General features: G+C 39.4%; 2 protein-coding genes across 9 annotated transcripts in view; one reads left to right on the forward strand and one right to left on the reverse strand.

Moving 5' to 3' along the window:
- Positions 1-1602, reverse strand: part of sgce (sarcoglycan, epsilon) — a 45131-nt gene extending 43529 nt beyond the window's left edge. For 3 of the 4 annotated variants that reach the window (XM_062029238.1, XM_062029239.1, XM_062029237.1), the window contains exons 1-2: positions 1516-1602; positions 1224-1404 (exon numbers count right to left, since the gene is read on the reverse strand). In XM_062029238.1, the coding sequence (XP_061885222.1) occupies positions 1224-1272 (49 nt within the window). In that variant the 5' untranslated portion in view covers positions 1273-1404; positions 1516-1602. Of the gene's footprint in view, positions 1-1223; positions 1405-1515 lie in introns of those variants that run through there. The other variant, XM_062029240.1, reaches the window with a different exon arrangement.
- Positions 1-25802, forward strand: part of ppp1r9a (protein phosphatase 1, regulatory subunit 9A) — a 145971-nt gene that overhangs the window by 3295 nt on the left and 116874 nt on the right. For 3 of the 5 annotated variants that reach the window (XM_062029231.1, XM_062029230.1, XM_062029232.1), the window contains exons 1-2: positions 11897-12289; positions 19612-20992. In XM_062029231.1, the coding sequence (XP_061885215.1) occupies positions 19727-20992 (1266 nt within the window). In that variant the 5' untranslated portion in view covers positions 11897-12289; positions 19612-19726. Of the gene's footprint in view, positions 1-11896; positions 12290-19611; positions 20993-25802 lie in introns of those variants that run through there. The other 2 variants (XM_062029228.1, XM_062029229.1) reach the window with 2 other exon arrangements.

Raw genomic sequence — 25802 nt, forward strand, 5'->3', positions numbered from 1 at the left:
TTTTTTGTAAATTTGCTGGTAATGTTTTACTTTTAGCCTTACACATGACACATAATGTCTGTAACTTTACTAGCTCCTGTAGTTTCAATAAACCAGAATTAATAAATAATATGTTAGTGTGTTCCAAGTACTGTACTTTATGAATAATCCTTATAGGTTTTTTCTGTAGTTGATACAATGCCTTTATGTTACTCTTATATGTGTTCCCCCACACTTTCACACAGTAGCTGATATATGGCAATATAAGTGCACAATACAATATAGGCATTGCCCTATAATCTAACACATATTTTACCTTGTTTAATATAAAAATACTCTATCTTTCTCCGTACATGTGCAATATGAGATTTCCATGTCAGACCGTCAGCCAGCTAGTATCACTCCTAAAAATCTAAGTTCAGAAACCCTTTCAATATCAATTAATTTAAATTTTCCTGAGGGAACTCTCCTGAAGGAATCAATAAAGTACTATCTATCTATCTATCCATCCATTGACAGTTTGATCGTTTCCTCCCTTTTCCTCTTACAAAAAATCATACTTTGTTTGTTTTTTTTACATTTAATGATAATTTATTAACATCAAACCATCTCTTAAGTGTTACCATTTCCTGTTCAATAATGTTTGATAACGCTTTTAAATCATGTCCCGAAATATAAAAGTTGGTGTCGTCCGCAATTAATACAAATGTCAATAACTTTGATACCATTGTGAAGTTTGTTCAAAGGTATTTAAAATGGTGTTAATTGCTTTGATATATTTTGCATTTGAAATTGTTTGCCACGTACGTAGAGGTTATACACGAAAGTGTACATGGCGTCATGAATGAATGACGAACTGGTTAATGGGTATTTTGCTGACCAATACACAAAACAAAAGACCTAACCAACGTATAAAACGCTAGTTATTTTTTCCAGGTGAATAATTGCTAACGCGAGCAAACCATTATTTGGCATCCATGTCATTCAAAACAAGACACTCGCCAGGTCATATAAACAATTATATCTAAGGTAATTGGATGACTAAATTGGTACACAACACGGCAGTGAAGACGGACTGAAATAGTTATTAGAGGCTTAGCGTTTCTAACAGCGGTTATGCTGCGTTGTAAATGTTAGCCATTTTCCATGACTCCTTCACTGTGGCGCTAGCTAGTTAGCCAGCAGCTAGCGAGTAAGCTAACTGTCACGGAGACGGCGCCAAATCTCAACATTTCGTCACATACCCGTCACAAGCCACAGCACGACGGCTGCAGCCGACATGGTGCTTGTCATCGTCCCGAGTCTTACATGAAGCTAGACGTTCCTTCCCAAATCGCTGCGGCGTTTGACAGCCATGCTGAACACTAGTGAAGCATCCTCCCTCCGCCTCCTCCCTGCACGCTCACTGGCTGCCCGCACATCTGCCTGGAAAAAGACGGCTGTCAAAAATATGCTGTGGGATGGAACATTTGATGTTCACCGCGCCTTCAGCAACATTGGAAAGAAGGGAGGGAAAGAGAATGTTGGATTTCCTACATTTTAAGAGCACATAACGGGCTTTTCTCTCCTCACTTGACCTCAAACGATGTGCTGTTACAGGGCCGTCCCTCGCTAAACTGGGGCCTTCAGCAGAATTGTATTTTCCCTTACAACATGTTCACACTTTTTCATTTACATGAAACGATGTTTATACTTTTTTAATCAAATCTCAATTTAATTTAATTGAAAACACATATATTAGATTTATTTTTTTAGAGCAAAATGAATTGAACAAAATTAAAACAATGTCACATATTTTCCTAACAGGATTCAAACTCAGTGAATCAGCTTAGACTTAGACATAGACCAGACCTGGGCATTCTGCGGCCCGCGGGCCACATCCGGCCCTTTGTGCGTCCCAGTCCGGCCCGCGTGAGGCCAATCATAAATTACAAAATACATTTAAAAAAGTATCTATGTCGAGTGTGCAATACAACGGTGCTGCTTTTGTTTTGAAAAGCGTTGTTTGTATTACTTCCGTGTGGACGTATGCGCGTGCGTGATTGTGAGTGAATGTGAACAGCTGCAATCACAAATTACAAAATAAAGTTGAAAAAACATCTATGTCGTGCACGCAATACAACTTTGCTGCTTTTATTTTGAAAAGTGTTATTTATGTGCTTATGTCCGAGTGTAACCTGTGAGTGAAGGTGCACAGCGACAAGTGATGCACGGTTTACACCCGAGACACTAAAAAGAGAAAAGTTGATGACAAATGGCGTGTTTTCAACAAGACATGGTCTGCCAAGCAACGTTCCCTCTAAGGTGCGCGCCTGCGCAATTGCGCACTGCTCAAGCGTCCTCTGTGCACAGCAAATATATGCCGTGCACCAAATCAAATCCCATCTGAATTCTAAACAAAATAAACACATTTATTCTGTGTAATTTTGCAATGCAACTCTGAGTGACAGTGACAACTAGCGGCCCTAACGGTGTTCGTCAATACCGTTCAATTGAACACCGTTCAATTATTGTAATGTCTATCGAGATGCTTCGAGGCCAGGAATTATATCGATCACTTTATTGAGCAAAACTGTTTATATTCGGCCATAACCACACCAAAAACATGAGTAAAACACTTCTATCTCGAAAAACTAGTCATTTTCTGCCGTACAAACCAGGCCAAAACCAACTTGTCATCTGTCACCAACACGCATACCACTAAACCACTGGTGCGTTTATGGCCACACAAAAAGTCAGACAACTCAAACACCACACAAAGTTACACTATGACTCCTCAGTCATACGTGTGCTTATTCTACTGTCATTTATTATTAATGTTAATTTCTTTATATTAATCATGGAATACTGTTACTTGAGAAAGTTACAGGAATGCACACTTCATCCTATGCTTACATTTCATTGTGCAACATGAGGATGTTTAATGGGAACTAAATGTGATCTCTGAAAGGGGTATAAATTATTTCCAAAGCAGTGCTTTTGGTATAAAGTTAAGTTAGGTTAAATGAAAGTTTTATTATTATTATTGATTATTATTATTATTATTATTATTATTATTTATCTTACGATATATATAAAAAATAATATTGAGCAAAATTTAATTGAAATATTGTCGATGTGGCCCTACAGCTATGCTCGGGTTGCTCATGCGGCCCCCGGTAAAAATTAATTGCCCACCCCTGACATAGACTTAGACTTAGACAAACTTTAATGATCCACAAGGGAAATTGTTCCACACAGTAGGTGTTAGAGCCCCTAAATACATCTGTATGAACGCTAAGCCCTGATCCACAACAGTCTGTTCGGACCCCCTACAGCATGGGTGTCAAACTCTGGCCCGCGGGCCAAATTTCACTTGGCCCTTGAGGCGATATCAGATTAACACTGGAGCTGGTCCGCCGATTATATACAGCGGCGCTGCCGCGGTAACACCTCATTCACCGCTAATTTGCATACTTACCAACCCTCCCGGGAGACTCCCAATTTGACTGCCCCTCCCAATAATAGTCACGTCTGCTTTTCATCCAGTCCAACGAGTGCTGGCTCAGTCACATGTTATGTGCAGCTTCTGCACACACACACACAAGTGAATGCAATGCATACTTAATCAACAGCGATACAGGTTACACTGAGGGTGCCCGTATAAACAACTTTTATACTGTTAGAAATATACGCCACACTGTGAACCCACACCAAACAAGAATGACAAACACATTTCGGAAGAACATCCGCACCGTAACACAACACAAACACAACAGAACAAATACCCAGAACCCTTTGCAGCACTAACTCTTATGGGACGCTACAAGGTGTGTGTGTGTGTGTGTGGGGGGGGGTTGGTGCTAGCGGGGGGTGTATATTGTAGCGTCCCGGAAGAGTTAGTGCTGCAAAGGGTTCTGGGTATTTGTTCTGTTGTGTTTATGTTGTGTTACGGTGTGGATGTTCTATCAAAATGTGTTTGTCATTTTTGTTTGGTGTGGGTTCACACAGTGTGGCGTATATTTCTAACAATGTAAAAGTTGTTTATACAGGCACCCTCATTTATACAGGCACCCTCAGTGTAACCTGTATCGCTGTTGATTACCCACACAGCAAAAAGACACTGCGGCGCATCCCCCGTGGAGGTATCGCGCTTTACGGAATGGACCCGCGAAACGGACCCGCATCGGCGTCCACTTGCTCTCAGGAACGGATCCGCCACGGAGGCGGGTCGCGGACAATGTATCAAACAATGTACTAATATGATCCACTTCAAGAAACTCTTCAAACTTAAAGTGTTTACAAAGTACAAAGAAGAAGAACCATGATAGACATTCTGAATGTATTTATTTAATTCATCCATTCTTTCACTCTCAAAATAATCTTACTTATCTCATCATATGAAATGTAACTTACTTCACCAATTATTATTTATTTATTTATTTTTATTGTAAAAACTTATGGAGTATATTGTGAATAAATTGAGAACAGGAAGTGAACAAAAGTTTTAGCAACTGTTATGTAAAAGAAAAGGGGTAGGATTAAATAAGCTCTGCTTGTTCCTACTCCTTTTCGAACATGTTGAAAAGAGAAACTGGGAATTGTGATGTATCATGTTGTATGCTTGCATGTACGAAATAAACTCAAACTCAACTCAAACTCAACTGATTTTATATATTTTTTTAAATATGCCAAAAAAACTCATAACAGACATACCTTTTTTTTTTTTAATGGAAACAAAAACAGGGCGTCACACACAGTCCACAGTAAACAAGATCTCTCCACAGCTCCGAGCGTCATCGGTGCTCACTCAACTCAATTATTTATGCTTACATGTGGAAATAATAATAATAATAATAATAATAAATAAAATAATAATAATAATAATAATAAAAAAGGTAAATAAAGCATAAAATAGTCTCTAATAAATTAATTAAATAAAAAACAGTATATAAAATATATACATCAGCAAATAACAAAAATATAGATAAAAAAAAAGGATCCTTAATATGTGCAGCAATTTTTCCCACTCACATCACCTCATTTTATATTTTTTTCTACGATTAACTATGCCAAAAACTCATAACAGACATACCTTCTTTTTTTTTTGGAATGGAAACAAAAACAACAGGTCGTCACACACAGCTAGTCCACAGTAAACAGGATTTCGAGCTCCACTAAAGAATAAAGAAAGAAATAATACACACTCATATTAATACCACATGCAGCGGCACACAAGATACATGTCCACACAGACACAGAGTTTTTGACCCGTGCGCAAACTCACGAGACCAGGAAACACCGTAATAACTGCCGCTAGCATGCTAGCGGCAGCATAGCATTAAACTAATCCACGTGGATTAGTTTAATGCTATGCGGCAGCATTTAGCATATAAAAGTCGGAGGTTTTTACAACAATTTAACAACCATAATCAAGGAATTTAACCCGCATGCTTATCAACAAGTCACAGACAGTGTGCATTCTTATAGAATACTTTAAGAGCGACAACCAAAAAGTTTATAAAAAAAATAAAAGGATCGAGAGAGACTTGCAGCTACAGCGTCGCATCAAGAAAAATACACAGCAAAGAAACTTTACTTAACTTAACTTTACTTAACTACCATAGCAATTTCGGCAGAATATGTTATAACATATTCTTCCGAAATTGCTATACCATTTTAAATAAAATAGCCTTTTTTTACAGAATATAAAGTTTTACTTAGTCCTAATATCAAACAACGTCATTACAATCATACATAAATGATGATGGAAACACAAAGGCGCCGATCTTTACTGTGAATGTAGCAATAAATCAATAAATCTACTTACGTTCGTGTTCCAACAAATTCCAGAAATGATCGATCTTGGCATTATGTAGGCGCGCGTCCACGTCTGCGGATCAGACATTGGTCGGCTCAGTGTCCGTGTAGGCGGAGCCTATACTTTAGGCGGCGCGCGCCGGTTTAGTTTGCCGCGTCCGTGTACGCGAATCAGACACGGGTCCGCTCAGGATCCGCTGTCTGACCGTACAATTTTCAGAGTCGGAGCGGATCCTCTAGGCGGAGCCAAAACGAATGTGACAGTAACGCGGGTTGGGCGTCTTGAAGGCGGATCCGTATAGGAGTCTTCTGCTGTGAGGGTAAGTATGCCTTGCATTCACATGTTTGTGCATACAGACGCTGCAGATATTTTGTGACGAAGCCGGCACGTTGTTAGAATGGATGAAAAGCAGACGTGACGACAGCTCGTAGAGGACGTTAAAGGCAGTGCATTTAAGGCATGCCCCCAAGACTGTGGTCCCGGCGGACTGCGACATATAATGACTTATGAACACCTTTGTTCGATAATAAAGGTTGCCTCAGCTCAAAGTCTGAGCCCCAACATTAATGAACTAGCATCCAAGAAAAGATGGTAGGTATCTGGCTTGGGAACATCAGATTAGATCAGTGTGTTGCAAACTGAGCAGTTTAAAGTCCTGAATGGTTGGTTTATTCATTGTGATTTTATTTTCAAATGTATTAGCCTGTGGAAAAATTTAATGTTGATATTTACCTCAGAAGGCTGCAAATAGAAAAGAGGCATTCAATTTTTATTTAAATTGTATTTGATATGCCATTGATATTTTTTTATTATTATTATTATTATTTGAAACTCGATTTTGCATGTCACTATAAAGTTATATAAGCCTTGCTGGTTCAATATTCAATGCAAAACTTGTTTGGGTCCCTATTAAAAGGTTAATTTGTTTAACCTTGGCCCGCGGCTTTGTTCAGTTTTAAATTTTGGCCCACTCTGTATTTGAGTTTGTCACCCCTGCCCTACAGATTTGTCACATTTTGGCCCCTTGGCTCCCAATCAGGGTTGCAGGACCCTTTATCTTACCTCATGTTCATGACCACTAATTTGAACACTTTGTTCCAACCAATCTTCTCCTCATTTCCCACCCTTCTGAAGTTGCTTAGCAACGTCACCACCTTGAGGCCGTGTGACACGCTGATGGTGATATTTTAGGGTTAGGCACCCTCTAGCGTGCGTATGAAGACGGCATTTGGAGATAGCAAATATATGCCTACTGTACTCGGCTGAGCCATCTTCACAATAAACTTCCAACCAGCAGTTTGCGCCGGACAATGAGCTGGCTGGCTCGCACTCTCAAGTCTCAATCTTTGTATGAAAGCTAAGAACTGATCCACAACAGTCTGTTCGGACCCCCTGCAGACAGATGGACATATTACTCTAAGACAAAATAATAATTAATTTTAAATAGTTGTCGCTGAAAACCGCATAACACTGTTAAGGACTTGGAATATTGGAGTTTAGGAAAGGCACGTAGCACTTGGAAACTAGGGACTGACTGATCCATCCAATATCGCTGGTATCAGTATCGCACCAACAGAACTAGCATGAGGACATCAATATATTTTTGTTGTTGTGTGTTGTTTTGACTGTTTAATTGCAGAAACTCACCTTGTCCGTCATAAAATAATAACAGCAAATACATGAATAATGTTATTTTGTTGATATGAAACAATAAATAGATTTTAACGTTGAGGGCTCCTCTTCAAGTTTGGTCCCAGGAACCTTTCTTAAAAATTTTTAAATATATCATATTTGCAGTATTATTGATTATATTTGTGCATTGTGTGTAATTTTACAGTGGCCAAAAATATTAAATACACTTGTTTTTAATGAACACTTAGACCTACGACGCTACTGTATTTTAATGTTGGTACTTTCTTTAATAAGAAAATGTAACTCATTAGAAAGGAGATTAAAGACAACGCATCCCAGTTACAACTGGGTTCTATTTACACAGATACGAATGTAAATACGACGGATCTTTTTGATGAAATAACATTAGAGGAACTCCTACGGCATGTAAATGGGATAAAACAAACAACATGTTTACTTGACCCACTTCCTGGGAAACTTATCAAGGAACTGTTTGTAATATTAGGTCCATCAGTGCTAAATATTATAAACTTATCACTTTCCTCTGGCACTGTTCCCTTAGCATTCAAAAAAGCGGTTATTCATCCTCTGCTCAAAAGACCTAACCTCGAACCTGACCTCATGGTAAACTACCTTCCGTTTATTTCGAAAATTCTCAAAAAAATTGTTGCACATCAGCAAATGAACACTTAGTGTCCAACAATCTCTGTGAACCCTTTCAAACCGGTTCAGGGCAAATCACTCTACGGAGACAGCCCTAGCAAAAATGACTAATGATCTATTGGTAACGATGGATGCTGATTCGTCTTCCAAGTTGCTGCTTCTTGATTTTAGCGCTGCTTTCGATGCCGTCGATCATAATATTTTATTAGAGCGTATCAAAACACGTATGTCAGACTTAACCTTGTCTTGGTTTAAAGGCCTACTGAAACCCACTACTACCGACCACGCAGTCTGATAGTTTATAGATCAATGATGAAATCTTAACATTGCAACACATGCCAGTACGGCATAACTTATAAAGTGCCAATACGGCATAACTTATAAAGTGCAATTTTAAATTTCCCGGGAAATATCCGGCTGAAAACGTCTCGGTATGATGACGTTTGCGCGTGACGTCATGGATTGTAGCAGACATTTTGGAACAGCACGGTGGCCAGCTTAAGTCGTCTGTTTTCATCGCAAAATTCCACAGTATTCTGGACATCTGTGTTGGTGAATCTTTTCCAATTTGTTTAATGAACAATGAAGATAGCAAAGAAGAAAGCTGTAGGTGGGATCGGTGTATTAGCGGCTGGCCACAGCAACACAACGCCGTCCGCCGCCGCGCCGCTGTGCTCACTGGTGTCTGGGTTGACTTCCTCCGTCTCCTGGCCGCCGACCGCACCGATGATCGTGGTGAAGTCCTCCGTCGCGCTGTCGATCGCTTGAACGCAGGTGAGCACGGGTGGTGATGAGCAGATGAGGGCTGGCGTAGGTGGAGAGCTAATGTTTTTAGCATAGCTCTGTCGAGGTCCCGTAGCTAAGTCAGCTTCAATGGCATCGTTAGCAGCAGCATTGCTAGGCTTCGCCAGGCGGGACAGCATTAACCGTGTGGTTACAGGTCCAGGGTTTAGTTCAGTGTCTCCTGATAGTAGAAGTAATAGTAGTATTGTTGATCTTCGGTCTATCCTTCCAGTCAGGGGCATGTTTCTTCTGTTTCTATCCGCAGTTAAGCACGATGCTATCACGTTAGCTCCGAAGCTAAAGTGCTTCACCGATGTATTGTCGTGGAGATAAAAGTCACTGTGAATGTCCATTTCGCGTTCTCGACTCCCATTTTCAAGAGGATATAGTATCCGAGGTGGTTTCAAATACAAATCCGTGATCCACAATAGAACAAGGAGAAAGTGTGGAATCCAATGAGCCCTTGTACCTAAGTTACGGTCAGAGCGAAAAAAGATACATCCTGGCGTCTTGCACTGCACTCTAATCCTTCACTCTCACTTTCTTCATCCACAAATCTTTCATCCTCGCTCAAATTAATGGGGTAATCGTTGCTTTCTCGGTCCGAATCGCTCTCGCTGCTGGTGGGAATGATTGTAAACAATGTGCAGATGTGAGGCGCTCCACAACCTGTGACGTCACGCTACTTCCGGTACAGGCAAGGTTTTTTATCAGCGACCAAAAGTTGCGAACTTTATCGTTGATGTTCTCTACTAAATCCTTTCAGCAAAAATAAGGCAATATCGCGAAATGATCAAGTATGACACATAGAATGGACCTGCTATCCCCGTTTAAATAAGAAATGTTCATTTCAGTAGGCTTTTAACTCATATCTTACTGACAGGATGCAGTGCGTCTCCCATAACAATGTGACCTCGGGTATGTTAAGGTAACGTGCAGAGTTCCACAGGGTTCGGTTCTTGGCCCTGCACTCTACAGCATCTACATGCTGCCACTAGGTAACATCAAACGCAAATACGGTGTTAGCTTTCACTGTAATGCTGATGACACCCAACTCTACATGCGCCTAAAGCTGACCAACACGCCGACTGTCTTAATGAAATTAAACAATGGATGTCCGCTAACTTTTTGCAATCAACGCTAAGAAAACGGAAATGCTGATTATCAGTCCTGCTAAACACAGACACCTATTTAATAATACCACCTTAACATTTGACAACCAAACAATTACAAAAGGCGACATGGTAAAGAATCTGGGTATCATCTTCAACCCAACTCTCTCGTTTGAGTCACACATTAAGAGTGTTACTAAAACGGCCTTCTTTCATCCCCGTAATATCGCTAAAATTTGTTCCATTTTGTCCACATCTCGTCTCGATTACTGTAACGTATTATTTTCGGGTCAAGGATGTCGTTGTGGCTTGTGCAGCCCTTTGAGATTTAGGGCTATGTAAGTAAACTTTGATTGATTGATTGATTGATTGATTGATTGATTGATTGAGTGATTGATACTTGGGGAGCCAAGTGTTTTTTGAGGTGGTACTTGGTGAAACGAGAGCTGAGCCAGAAGGCAAAGCTCTCGGCCTACCGTTGCCTCTTTCTGATCAGCGCGCCGCCAAAAGTATAGTTCCTCTGTGTTAGCGCTAAACATCACAAATACTTGGTTAATATTCAGGTCACAACATGTAAATTAAGTATTGTTGGTGCTTCTTGGATGTTTATTTAATTGCTTTTAAGACCCGATGATGTAGCGATCGGCTCCATTGTAAGCAGACTTTTATTTATGCATTAAAAAAGTAATGTCGTAAGGATTGTGAATTATAAGCAACATTCCAAAAAATTGTGTGGTTCCCCTTTAAGTCTCCAGATCAACTTGAGATCTATTTGTCAGTTATACATTTGTATTATTTGACAAGTGTTTTTGCCCTTTTTGTCAAAGAAAACTTTATTTGACAACACAAATGACGCAATATTTTTTACTCCAAAAATATTTCAAAGTGGAACATTTGACGTGAAGTAATTGCAACAGGTCAATAATTCATAACAACATTGATTGATTATTATTTTTTGAGCAATGAACAGTTTAAAGCAGGGGTGTCAAACTCATTTTAGCTCAGGGGCCGCATGGAGAACCATCTATTCCTACGTGGGCCGGACTGGTAAAATCATTGCATAATAACTTTAAAATACAACTACGGCAACTTCAGATTGTTTTCTTGGTTTTACTTTGGCCTAAAATAGAACAAGCACATTCTGAAAAAAGGACATATCACATATGATCCTCTTGACAAAACAATTCAAGTTAGTTGAAAAATCTGCGGAAAAAAATGGTACAGTTTCAAAAACTCCATGAAGAACACAATGAATGTAGACTTAATCTCAGTGTATCTACAAAGCAATTCAACTTTAAGTCACAGCCCATGTAGGATTGAACAAAAAACATAAGAAAGCATAAATAAAAACTCCTCTATGTATCAACTACCTCATTTGTCTTTCCACTGTTCACTTTCTTTGAATTTTCACAGAAGAAACTAATTTTCACAGAACCATATCAATGTGTCTCATGCAGCATTTTAAGTGGGGTTACCAATTGTTTATTTTACTCCTGTGTGTTTTACGTTGGGTCAGGGGGGAGGAGTCCCAGCCCCGCTACTGTGTACCTCTTGCTTGGTATACTTGCTCGCCCCAATATAAACAATTTGCTTGCCTAACAGAATTGCTATTGCGACATCCAGTGGACACATTTAGAAAAACAGTTTATTTAATTTAAAAATGCAGCTCAATTTTACACTGACTCATCTCGCGGGCCGGATTGAACCTGTTCCAGGGCCTGATCCGGCCCACGGGCCGCATGTTTGACATCCCTGGTTTAAAGAAAAACAACAGCCTGCATATGGCAACTTGTTTTCGTTACGTTTCACCTAGTTTACTGCACTTGTTTTTAATCCATTCTAGTTTGTTTCATATTTTCATTTGAAAGAGCTGGCACAAAATATATCCACCCTACATATTGGTCCTTGACCCCGTTTGCCCCACCCACAGCCACCGATGTGCGAGGCTGCAGGAGCATCGTGCTGCTACTTGGTCCTGCTATTTGTGTGCAGACTGCAGCACGCCTTCAGCCTCCAGCTCGTCGGAGCCAACCGTTGCAGCTGCCCAGGCTCTGACACCTGCAAACACCGGGCAACAACCGCAGATACGGGTGCCTACTTCGCGATACTGCAGAAGTCATTCGGGACGCAGCAGCCGGGATGCGCGTCAAGCCGCCGGTCCCCCCGCCGTGAGAGCGGCGCAGCAGCATCCCCCCGCCGCCTGCAATGGCGCTGTAGCCGCTCCGAGTGTGCTCACAACGGTTCCGTAGCGGACATTACGGCCGGGACTGTTGGCTTGGAAAGATTGTGCAGCGACAGCGTTGTGCATCGAACCGTGACTGTAAGTGGGACTCTCTTGTTTTTCCTGCACCGTGGCTTTGCGGTTCGACGTTGAACTTATTTTGACGTGCTCGCGGTTAAATCAGCAAGATGCGTAAACAGACAAGTGCATCGCATCGCCTCATTGTCATTGAAAGCGCAACTTTCCTCCCGCAATGTCCTATTCTCCATGCAGCTCAGGACTCTATTTGCATTTTAACCATCCAGCATGGTAAACATTCATAGACGTGCTAAACAATGAATATTAAAACAGACTCCTCCCCCTGGAATCTATTGCCACGCAGGGTTAAACATTAATGGTCGCATTTATGGAATTTACAACCATCCTTTTGTGTAGGGAGTGCTGTTTATTAATCCATCCCCTGGGGCAGGGATGTCAAATATGCGGCCCGCGAGATGAGTTTGCTAAGTGTAAAATTGAGCTGCATTGTTCAATGAAAGAAACTGCTGTTCCAAATGTGTCCACCGGATGTCGCATGAGCAATTCTGTTAGGCAAGCAAAGAGTTTATACGAGCAAGTATACCGAGCATGGGGGCTGTGACTCCTCCCCCTCGACCCAAGGTAAAACAAACAGAAGTATAATCAACAATTGGTAACCCCACTTAAAATGCTGTCTGTTGCTACATTATTTATATACTTGCAGTGTGTATATTGTACATATTACATATTGTTATGAAGGTGTCTGTTACTACATTACTGTATATATACACTTGCAGTGTGTATATAAAACATATTATTATGAAGGTGTCTGTTACTACATTATATATATATATATACTTGCAGTGTGTATATTGTACATATTACACATTGTTATGAAGGTGTCTGTTACTACATTATATATATACTTGCAGTGTGTATAATGTACATATTGCATATTGATAGGAAGGTGTCTGTTACTACATTATATATATACTTGCAGTGTGTATATTGTACATATTACATATTGTTATGAAGGTGTCTTTTACTACATTATATATATACTTGCAGTGTGTATATTGTACATATTACATATTGTTTTGAAGGTGTCTGTTACTACATTATACATATACTTGCAGTGTGTGTATTGTACATATTGCATATTGTTATGAAGGTGTCTATTACTACATTATATATATACTTGCAGTGTGTGTATTGTACATATTACATATAGTTATCAATGTGTCTGTTACTACATTATATATATCTTTGCAGTGTGTGTATTGTAAATATTACATATTGTTATGAAGGTGTCTGTTACTACATATATATACATACAACATTATATATATACAGTACTTGCAATGTGCATATTGTATACAGTGTTTCCCATAAACTGCCAAGATACCTGTGGCGGTGGGGGCGTGGCTATGGGCGTGGTCAACATGACATCATGGAGTAATTTGCATAATTTACTACAATGATTTGATTTTCTCTAAAAAGGCTCAAAAAATGTGTACTTACTAATTAGTAATAACAGTTTTGTTTTAAACATTCATCCATCCATCCATTTTACAATATAATTACAACACTTTATGTACATATTTATATACAGATTTGAACAATAAGTTATTCACTGAAATATATTTATTAATTGTGGTTCTTACAAAAAATATATCTTATAAAATATAAAAGCTAAAATGTCTCAAAGCTCTGCCCCTTTAATTAGTGCATACTAACTAATTTAACTTTAGCCTACTACTACAACCATATTATTTACCAGCAACATAAAGTGAAACAGAGGCAGAGGTGTCCTGCCACAGTCAGTAACAAATAAACAGAAAACAGTAGTGGTGGTAGATAGACACAGAGCTTCATCAAACATCTGATCCACTGAACAAAGAGCTCCAAAAATCTTGAACTTAAGACTGCCATCAGTTTTACTCCCTACACTTAACCATGTGTTTCCTACTGCCTGCAGACTTTGCACCCTTTGTTATATACACATGTTGTGTTTCTAATATAAATACATTTAATAAAGTCAAATACAAATAAGGCAACAAGAGAAGTATCCTACACTTCTCTTTTGTAAAGTAAATCTGAACAGCCGATATGGGCATCTACTTTAACTATAGGATTTGCCTGAGAAGCTGGAGAGGACCAAAAAAAATAAAAATAAAGAAATATATTTTTTTATTTTATTTTATTTTTTTTAAATTTTAAAATTTGTGGCGGACGTAATTCTTTCATGGCGGGCCGCCACAAATAAATGAATGTGTGGGAAACCCTCGTATATATTACATATTGTTATGAAGGTGTCTGTTACTACATTATATATATACTTGTAGTATGTATATTGTACATATTACATATCGAAATGAAGGTGTCTGTTACTACATTATATATATACTTGCAGTGTGTATATAAAACATATTACATATTATTATGAAGGTGTCTATTACTACATTATATATATTACTTGCAGTGTGTATATTAAACATATTATATATTGTGTGTGTAGAAAACATATTACATATTCTCGTCTGTTACTAAATTATATATTTATATACTTGCAGTGTGTATATGAAAGATATTACATATAGTTATCAAAGTGTCTGTTATCACATTATATATATATATATATATATATATATATATATATATATATATATATATATATATATATATATATATATATATATACTTGCAGTGTGTATATTGTACAAATTACATATTGTTATGAATGTGTCTGTTACTATATATTGTTATGAAGGTGTCTTTTACTACATTATATATATACTTGCAGTGTGTATATTGTACATATTACATATTGTTATGAAGGTGTCTGTTACTACATTATACATATACTTGCACTGTGTGTATTGTACATATTGCATATTGTTATGAAGGTGTCTGTTACTACATTATATATATACTTGCAGTGTGTATATTGTACATATTACATATTTTTATCAAGGTGTCTGTTACTACATTACATATATACTTGCAGTGTGTATAACGTACATATTACATATTGTCATGAAAGTGTCTGTTCTACATTATATATATACTTGCAGTGTGTATATAAAACATATTACCTATTGTTATGAAGGTGTCTACATTATATACAGTATATATATATTTGCAGTGCATATTACATATTGTTATGAAGGTGTCTGTTACTACAATATATATATATATATATATATATATATATATATATATATATATATATATATACATATATATATATATATATACACTTGCAGTGTGTATATAAATAAAACATATTACATATTGTTATGAAGGTGTTTGTTACTGCATTATATATATATATATATACATATATATATATATATATATATATATATATATATATATATATATATATATATATATATATATATATATATATATATATATATATATACTTGCAGTGTGTATATTAAACATATTATATTATGTTATGAAGGTGTCTGTTACTACATTATATATATATACTTGCAGTATGTATATAAAACATTACACATTGTTATTAATGTCTCTTACTACATTATATATATACTGCAGTGTGTATATTGTACATATTACATATTGTTATGAAGGTGTCTGTTACTACATTATATATATACTTGCAGTGTGTATATTGTACATATTACATATTGTTATGAAGGTATCTGTTACTACATTTTATATATATATATATATATATATATACTTGCAGTGTGTATATTGTACATATTACATATTGTTATGAAGGTGTCTGTTACTGCATTATATATATACTTGCAGTGTGTGTATAAAACATATTACATATTCTCGTCTGTTACTAAATTATATACATATGTATATATATACTTGCAGTGTGTATATGAAAGATATTACATATAGTTATCAAAGTGTCTGATATCACATTACATATATATACAGTGGGGCAAAAAAGTATTTAATCAGCCACCCATTGACAATCAATGGGTGGCTGACTAAATACTTTTTTGCCCCACTGTATATATATTAGGGCTGCAACTAACGATTAATTTGATAATCGATTAATCTGTCGATTATTACTTCGATTAATCGATTAATAATCGGATAAAAGAGACAAACTACATTTCTATCCTATCCAGTATTTTATTGGAAAAAAAACAGCATACTGGCACCATACTTATTTTTTGATTATTGTTTCTCAGCTGTTTGTAAATGTTGCAGTTTATAAATAAAGGTTTAATAAAAAAAAATAAAAAATACATTTTTTAAAAAAAAATTAAAAACAACAACAACAAAAAAAACCTCTGCGCATGCGCATAGCATAGATCCAACGAATCGATGACTAAATTAATCGGCAACTATTTTAATAATCGATTTTAATCGATTTAATCGATTAGTTGTTGCAGCCCTAATATATATATATATATATATATATATATATATATATATATATATATATATATATATATATATACTTGCAGTGTGTATATTGTACATATTACACATTGTTATGAAGGTGTCTGTTACTACATTATACATATACTTGCAGTGTGTATATTCTACATATTGCATATTGTAATGAAGGTGTCTGTTACTACATTATATATATAATTGCAGTGTGTATATTGTACATATTACATATTGTCATGAAGGTGTCTGTTCTACATTATATATATACTTTTGCAGTGTGTATATAAAACATATTACCTATTGTTATGAAGGTGTCTACATTATACCACATTATATATATATATAATGGGCGGCATGGCGTAGTGGGTAGAGCAACCGTGCCAGAAACCTGAGGGTTGCAGGTTCGCTCCCCGCCTCTTAAAATCCAAAAATCGCTGCCGTTGTGTCCTTGGGCGGGACACTTCACCCTTTGCCCCGGGTGCCACTCACACCGGTGAATTGAATGATGAATGATAGGTGGTGGTCGGAGGGGCCGTTGGCGCAAATTGCAGCCACGTTTCCGTCAGTCTACCCCAGGGCAGCTGTGGCTATGAAAGTAGCTTACCACCACCAGGTGTGAATGAATGATGGGTTCTACATGTAAAGCGACTTTGGGTACTTAGAAAAGCGCTATATAAATGCCAGGTATTATTATATATATACATATATATATATATATAATTGCATATTGTTATGAAGGTGTCTGTTACTACATCATATATATACTTGCAGTGTGTATATTGTACATATTACACATTGTTATGAAGGTGTCTTTTACTACGTTATATATATGCTTGCAGTGTGTGTATTGTACATATTACATATATTGTTATGAAGGTGTCTGTTACTACAATATATATATACTTGCAGTGTGTGTATTGTACATATTGCATATTGCATATTGTTATGAAGGTGTCTGTTACTACATTATATATATATACTTGTGTGTATTGTACATATTACATATTGTTATGAAGGTTACAATGTACCCATTAGCCGCATCTTTTAATCGTTTTTCATCATCTTTAAAATCGTTAAAGAAAGAAGACAAGTGTGTTCTTGTTTGTCATGATTGTGAACGATAGGCAAACTTCCAAAAAAAGGGCAGTTGTATTTAGAATTCATAGATGTACATTGTGAGTTGCTATGAAATGGAAAAGGAGTAGGATTAAATTATTATATAATGTATCTGCATACACGGCTGTGGCGACAGCTACTGCAGTGCATTCTGGGACTTGTAATTGTCAAATGCATTCAATATTTACATTGCAATCAACAAAATAATACAAACCCCGTTTCCATATGAGTTGGGAAATTGTGTTAGATGTAAATATAAACGTAATACAATGATTTGCAATTCCTTTTCAACCCATATTCAATTGAATGCACTACAGAGACAAAATATTTGATGTTCAAACTCATAAACTTTTTTTTTTTTTTTTGCAAGTAATAATTAACTTAGAATTTCATGGCTGCAACACGTGCCAAAGTAGTTGGGGAAGGGCATGTTCACCACTGTGTTACATGGCCTTTCCTTTTAACAACACTCAGTAAACGTTTGGGAACTGAGGAGACACATTTTTGAAGCTTCTCAGGTGGAATTCTTTCCCATTCTTGCTTGATGTACAGCTTAAGTTGTTCAACAGTCCGGGGGTCTCCATTGTGGTATTTTAGGCTTCATAATGCGCCACACATTTTCAATGGGAGACAGGTCTGGACTACAGGCAGGCCAGTCTAGTACCAGCACTCTTTTACTATGAAGCCACGTTGATGTAACACGTGGCTTGGCATTGTCTTGCTGAAATAAGCAGGTGCGTCCATGGTAACGTTGCTTGGATGGCAACATATGTTGCTCCAAAACCTGTATGTACCTTTCAGCATTAATGGCGCCTTCACCGATGTGTAAGTTACCCATGTCTTGGGCACATTACACCCCCATACCATCACACATGCTGGCTTTTACACTTTGCGCCTATAACAGTCCGGACGGTTCTTTTCCTCTTTGGTCCGAAGGACACGACGTCCATAGTTTCCAAAAACAATTTGAAATGTGGACTCGTCAGACCACAGAACACTTTTCCCTTTGTATCAGTCCATCTTAGATGAGCTCAGGCCCAGTGAAGTCGACGGCGTTTCTGGGTGTTGTTGATAAACGGTTTTCGCATTGCATAGGAGAGTTTTAACTTGCACTTACAGATGTAGCGACCAACTGTAGTTACTGACAGTGGGTTTCTGAAGTGTTCCTGAGCCTATGTGGTGATATCCTTTACACACTGATGTCGCTTGTTTATGCAGTACAGCCTGAGGGATGGAAGGTCACGAGCTTAGCTGCTTTTGTGCAGTGATTTCTCCAGATTCTCTGAACCCTTTGATGATATTACGGACCGTAGATGGTGAAATCCCTAAATTCCTTGCAATAGTTGGTTGAGAAAGGTCTTTCTTAAACTGTTCAACAATTTGCTCATGCTGACAAAGTGGTGACCCTCGCCCCATCCTTGTTTGTGAATGACTGAGCATTTCATGGAATCTACTTTTATACACAATCATGGCACCCACCTGTTCCCAATTTGCCTGTTCACCTGTGGGATGTTCCAAATAAGTGTTTGATGAGCATTCCTCAACTTTATCAGTATTTATTGCCACCTTTCCCAACTTCTTTGTCACGTGTTGCTGGCATCAAATTTTAAAGTTAATGATTATTTGCAAAAAAAAGTTTATCAGTTTGAACATAAAATTTGTTGTCTTTGTAGCATATTCAACTGAATATGGGTTGAAAATGATTTGCAAATCATTGTATTCCGTTTATATTTACATCTAACACAATTTCCCAACTCATATGGAAACGGGGTTTGTGTTTGCTACTATCTAGTTGTGAGGGGGTTGTAAAAAAGGTGACTAGATATGATCTACATGACTTAGCGTTCAAAGAAGCTTAACGCATTTTTACTTTTGTTTCTGTCTCTCTGCAGGTGTGACCAGGCCTGAAAGAATTGGACCTAAGACTCGATGGGAGCAGACTTAGCAGCACCGCAGAAGGTCACTCCTGAGTTCTGATGAGGCCGCACTGAAATCTGAGACATCATCATGCTGAAGACGGAGGCCACAGCGGAGAGGACCGGTCTGCGGAGTGCCTCCCCTCACCGCAATGCCTACCGGGCTGAGTTTCAGGCTCTCAAGAAGGCTTTCGACCAGCCTCAAAGCGATGGACCTTCCAAGCCTAAAGACCTGGAACGGGTGAAACAGCCAAGGGGCCGCCAGTACGGCACACATGTCAGCCGCATCAAAGACATGTTCATGCAGATGGGCTCGGAGAACGGGACCGGCAAGACACCGGCTCAGGATGAGTCCTCACCCCAGAAGCTGGTCAAGCCCACAAACTTCATTAACAAGACTGATGGATCGGTGATAAAACTCCAGCATTCCTCATCCGCTGAGAGGGTCGGAGGTGCTGGAGCCAAGTTCTCTGAAACCAGGAAGTTGTTTGAACAGCAGTCGCGTGACCAGTCCCAATCGCCAGTCTACCCCTACGGACGTGATAAAAGGGGTTCCCATGAGCACCTTGACGATTGGCGGGGGGCCAGGTCCAACAGAGGCAGCACAGACTCCCTGGACTCCCTGTGCTCCAGAACGGAGGCTTCATCGCCGACTGTTAGCCAACTGAGTGCTGTTTTTGAAAACGCCGAGCAACAAAACCAGAGTATGCCCTTCAGAGGAGCGAGCCGACGGGCCTTGAACTCACCAGACGGGTTCCATCGCCAAGGAGGGGAACTGAGCGAGGATGACGCCCGACAATCGCCCATACGTGGAACTTACCGCAACAGGTTCGGGGAGAAGTTCCCTACGTCGTCGTCGGCCGACGACCTGCTGAGCCCGAGTCCTGGGATAGAGAATGCCGAGTGGAAACGGGTCTTCCGACACACGGAAGACAAAGCCGCTGAGAGGCAACCTTCAGGTGCCACCACAAATGGAAGCCAGGTTAATGGCTCCTGTGAGGAGGAACCCTCAGCAGCAAGACAATACGTGGATGACGTCATCGCAACCCCAAAGCCCACTGGCCTCGAGGATCTTACCAGAGAAGACCAGTCGACTGAATCGCTGAAAGAGGAAGGGGCGGAACCTGACCAGGACTACAGCGGGAACGAGCGCGTGATTTTTAACGCAGACGGGGATGCATGCTACCAAGGTTGGGGGGAAAGTTGCACCGACCCCGAGGACGACCTGTATGGAGATGACGAAGATATTGTCTACGACCCGGGCTCTGATACCACCCAGATTCCTGGTCTACCCGAGGAAAACAAAGAGGACATCCCTGCAAAGAGGAAGATCTGCTTCAGCACTGCTCCCATTACGGTAAGTTGGCTTGCTACTCAAGTTTCTTCATCATCCACAATCCCTACCGACATGAGACAGGAACACACAAGCCTTCTAAAGAGTGAAAAACTGCCAGTCCAAGGCAGCTAAGAATCATAGAGTGCTTTAGAAAGATAAACCCATGCTCTGACCTGCAGACTAAACAAGCTATGGTGTAAGAGCTAACACAGAGGAACTACTTTTCTGGCGTCGTGACACATCGCCTGTCACTTTGCGCGTACTTCTCCTAAAATGCTGATGAGTGTTGATAAATCACTTATATTTGCATTTTCTCTTCCTAGTATTTTGGGCGTTTTGATGATCACATGTATTTTGTATATTCATGAAGACAGGCACGTCTTATTCTGCTCACTTAACAGACACAATACTCTCTGCTCACAAGTTTAGTAGATCAGCTTTGTGTGTCATCAAGTTTGCACATCTTTAAGTACACACACACCTTTAGTAAATCAGGCCCTTAGTGGCTCTCAACAAATGAAACACACCATACATTGCTAAGGAGCATTTTTTTTTTATCAGAGTGAGGATTATTCTGAATTTTGTGCTGAAAGATACAGCCATCCCATCAGTCGGCATCCTCGTGAGATCCCACATTGCAAGTCACTGTTTTTTTTTTTCCTATTTGAAAGGTTTAGCAGTAGTGCTACCTGATAATGCTACAACAGCATGTTAGTTGCTATGCTCTCTGTGAAATTAATGTGCCCAGGAGAGAAGTTAGAGTGATGCTTAAAATAGGTGAATGTTACATGTTATTATGAATGTGGATTTTACAGCATGTATAGAAAACATTTGTTGATGTTCTTATAAAGGCTTTAATAGGTGAAATTAGACACATCTGACTGGCAGTTGTTCACTATTTATAATGCAGAGAAGAGAGAAGGGCATGTGTTCTTGTTTCACATAAATGGGCAACATTCCAAAAAAAGAGCAGTATTTTTTTTTAAACCCTTTTTTGCTCTCTTTCACAAGTGAACCGAGAAGGACGTCCTTCTATGTTAATATTGTCCTTGTTAGACCTCCATGGAGGACTTTCTCCATGATCAAATGATGGTGGTCCTGCCGCTCTGGGCTGGAGCTGCTTCATGATGCTTGAGGTTAAAGCGTCTGGCCCTCTGGGAAATAAGAGGACATCTGCGCATGTGTTAGGCGTGCGCCTACACACTTTCCACACATGCTCCTAGGATTCTCTAAGCACTGCTGCCAGTATTGTCTTAGATCTTGCATCTAGATCTAGACCTGGGCAAGGGGCCATCTTCATGTACTTATTCCAGCACACGTGTTGCATCATGGGACTTGGACTGCTTCTGTGCTTATTACTCTGTGCACACACCTGACACAATGAGGCGAGTGTAGGCTGGGAACTGCCAGAATGGATTTGGAAGATTACGGAAAATATTTCTCTAATCCTCAAGCTTAACATTTGTGGTCGTAAACAGCATATTTTAGAAAGCTCACTTTTGTTTTTTAGGTTAGCTGTATTGAACGATACAAATGTCCTGTATGGATTTCCTATGTGGACTAAAGTAGGGTGGCATTGATTGATTGATTGAGACTTTTATTAGTAGGTTGCACAGTGAAGTACATATTCCGTACAATTGACCACCAAATGGTAACACCCGAATAAGTTTCTTAACTTGTTTAAGTCGGGGTCCACTTAAATTGATTCATGATACAGATATATACTATCATATATACTATCATCATAATACAGTCATCACATAAGATAATCACATTGAATTATTTACATTATTTACAATCAGGGGTGTGGAGGGGGGGGGGGGATATGGACATCAAGTAGTGGACATAGAGAGAGAGAGAGAGATCAGAAGGCATAAGAAAAAGAAAAAGTATCTGCATTTGATTGTTTACATTTGATTATTAGCAATTCGGGGAGGGTGTTAGTTTAGGGTTGTAGCTGCCTGGAGGTGAACTTTTATTGCGGTTTTGAAGGAGGATAGAGATGCCCTTTCTTTTATACCTGTTGGGAGCGCATTCCACATTGATGTGGCATAGAAAGAGAATGAGTTAAGACCTTTGTTAGTTCGGAATCTGGGTTTAACGTGGTTAGTGGAGCTCCCCCTGGTGTTGTGGTTATGGCGGTCATTTACGTTAAGGAAGTAGTTTGACATGTACTTCGGTATCAGGGAGGTGTAGCGGATTTTATAGACTAGGCTCAGTGCAAGTTGTTTAACTCTGTCCTCCACCTTGAGCCAGCCCACTTTAGAGAAGTGGGTATGAGTGAGGTGGGATCTGGGGTGGAGGTCTAGAAGTAACCTGACTAGCTTGTTCTGAGATGTTTGGAGTTTAGATTTGAGGGTTTTGGAGGTGCTAGGGTACCAGGAGGTGCATGCGTAATCGAAAAAGGGTTGAACGAGAGTTCCCGCCAGAATCCTCAAGGTGCTTTTGTTGACCAGAGAGGAAATTCTGTAGAGAAATCTCGTTCGTTGGTTAACCTTTTTGATTCCCTTGGTTGCCATTTCATCACAGGAAAGGTTAGCCTCTAGAATGGAACCTAGGTAGGTGACCTCATCTTTCGTGGTGATAACAATGTCACCTACTTTTATGGTGAAGTCATTGACTTTCTTAAGTTTGATGTGGGACCCAAACAGGATGGATTCTGTTTTACCCAAGTGTATGGATAGCTTGTTGTCAGCGAGCCAGGTGCAAGTTCTACAGAGCTCAGCACTGAGGATTTTCTCCACCTGTGACTTGTCCTTGCCGGATACCAGCAAGGCAGAGTCATCCGCAAACAAAAACAATTCACAGTCGCATGCCGATGACATGTCGTTTATGTATATTAGGAACAGTAAAGGTCCCAATATACTGCCTTAGGGGAATCCACAGCTCACCGAGAGGGGGGGGGGGGGACACAGTGCCGTTCACCTCTACCACCTGCTCCCTCCCCTCCAAGTAAGATTGCATCCAGCTCCATGAGGTTTTGTTAAATCCGATTGCTCTGAGCTTATCCAACAGTATAGCGTGGTTAACGGTGTCAAAGGCCTTCTGAAGGTCCAGCATGACCATGCCGCAGTATTTGCCCGCGTCCACCTCATGTTTGATGTGGTCGGTCAGATAGAGAAGGCACGTGTCAGTGGAGTGGTTAGTTCTGAAGCCGGATTGGAATTTGTACATGAGTTTATTAGTGGCAAGGTAACTATTGACCTGTTCATAAACTATTTTCTCCATTACTTTCGAAACGGAACTGAGAATAGAAACAGGTCGGTAGTTGCCAGGTTCCAATTTGCTTCCTTTTTTAAAGAGGGGAGTTACTCTTGCTATCTTAAAATCTTTTGGTACTTGGCCTTGTGTAATTGATAGGTTTATTATGTGCGTGATGATCGGGGCAATTATGGAGGCAGAGTCCCTGAGGAATCTGGAGGGAATATTATCAAGGCCGGTGGCCTTGTTAGGGTGGAGCGCGCTCAATTTTTTAAACACCTCATCAGCTGTGACCATTTCTAATTTGAAATCATCGTTGGATACTCCTAGCTTTCTGTAGAAGGCTTTAATGTGTTCTACACCAAAGCGACCAGAGTGGTGGGACAGCTTGTTGACAAGAGTTGCGGCTATGCTGGTGAAAAAGATGTTAAGTCTGCTAGCTACCTCCATTTTGTCTGTAATGAGGGAGTCACCCTCCTTGATGCTGATGTTGGTGAGTCTTGTTTTAAGTTTCTGGCTGAAACCAGGAAGCTGGTTGTTGAGAATTTTCCAGAGCTCACGTGGCTTATTTGTGTTTTCCTCTATTTTGTCGTTAACGTAATTTTTTTTTAAGGATTTAGTCAGGTTGGTTGACTTATTTCTTAATTTATTGCATTGCTTTTTGAGAGTTGAAAGGAGTAATTTGAGGTTGATATTATTGGGTTGTTTATCTACTTCTGTTTTACATTTTTGGTATTCAGAGTATTTCCTGTCTCTGTCTTTTATGACATCTAATAGGTCCGGATTCATCCATGGTTCCGAGCGGGCTTTGATCCTGACTGTTTTCACGGGAGCCATGTCATTTAGTATCTTTAGGAACGCCGTTTTGAAGCGATCCCAAGCAACATCGACCATGTTGCTCGCGAGCACAGGGGACCAGTCCCACTCATCTAATTTTAAATTGAAATTGTCATTGGAATATTTTTTGAGGGATCTGGATTGGGCTGTTATGTGGCCATTGGCTTTAGGTTTAGCTATTTTACGGGTGCAGAAGGTTAGATAGTGGTCGCTAAGACCACAGATCATGACCCCACTATTTTTTATTTTAGGCCGGTCTGAAGTGAGAATGAGATCTATGGTTGATTGGGTGGAATCACACACCCTTGTGGGTAGCGCTATTAGCTGGGAAAGACCGTGCAGATTACAAAACTTGCTGAAGGATCTGAAGACAGGCGCATCTTTGCGTTGAATATCTGTGTTCAGATCCCCAGTTATAATTTTCTCCATGTTGTCTGTCCCTGCCAAGCATTCTTCCAAAGCCCCATAGAAATCACTCTGATTAGGGGGTCTATAAACAGTCCCTATTAGTACCGGCTTAGCGTTTTTAAATTTGATTTCCGCCCACACAGATTCCAGGTCATTGTGGTTAAGATCAGTGCGAGTTATGTATTTAATATCCTGGTGAATATACATACAAACGCCCCCACCGTGTTTATTCCTATCCTTTCTGATAACCGAAAAGTTTTGTATTTCTATCTCTGAGTCAGAAATACTTTGATCAAATTTGGTTTCAGAGAAACACAAGTTTTTTACCTTCGTGTTGAGGAACATTTCTCTGATTTGGTCAAGTTTGGCTCCAGAGAGGCTGTTC

The sequence above is a fragment of the Entelurus aequoreus genome, linkage group LG20, assembly GCF_033978785.1.
Source record: "Entelurus aequoreus isolate RoL-2023_Sb linkage group LG20, RoL_Eaeq_v1.1, whole genome shotgun sequence".
Classification (NCBI taxonomy): domain Eukaryota; kingdom Metazoa; phylum Chordata; class Actinopteri; order Syngnathiformes; family Syngnathidae; genus Entelurus; species Entelurus aequoreus.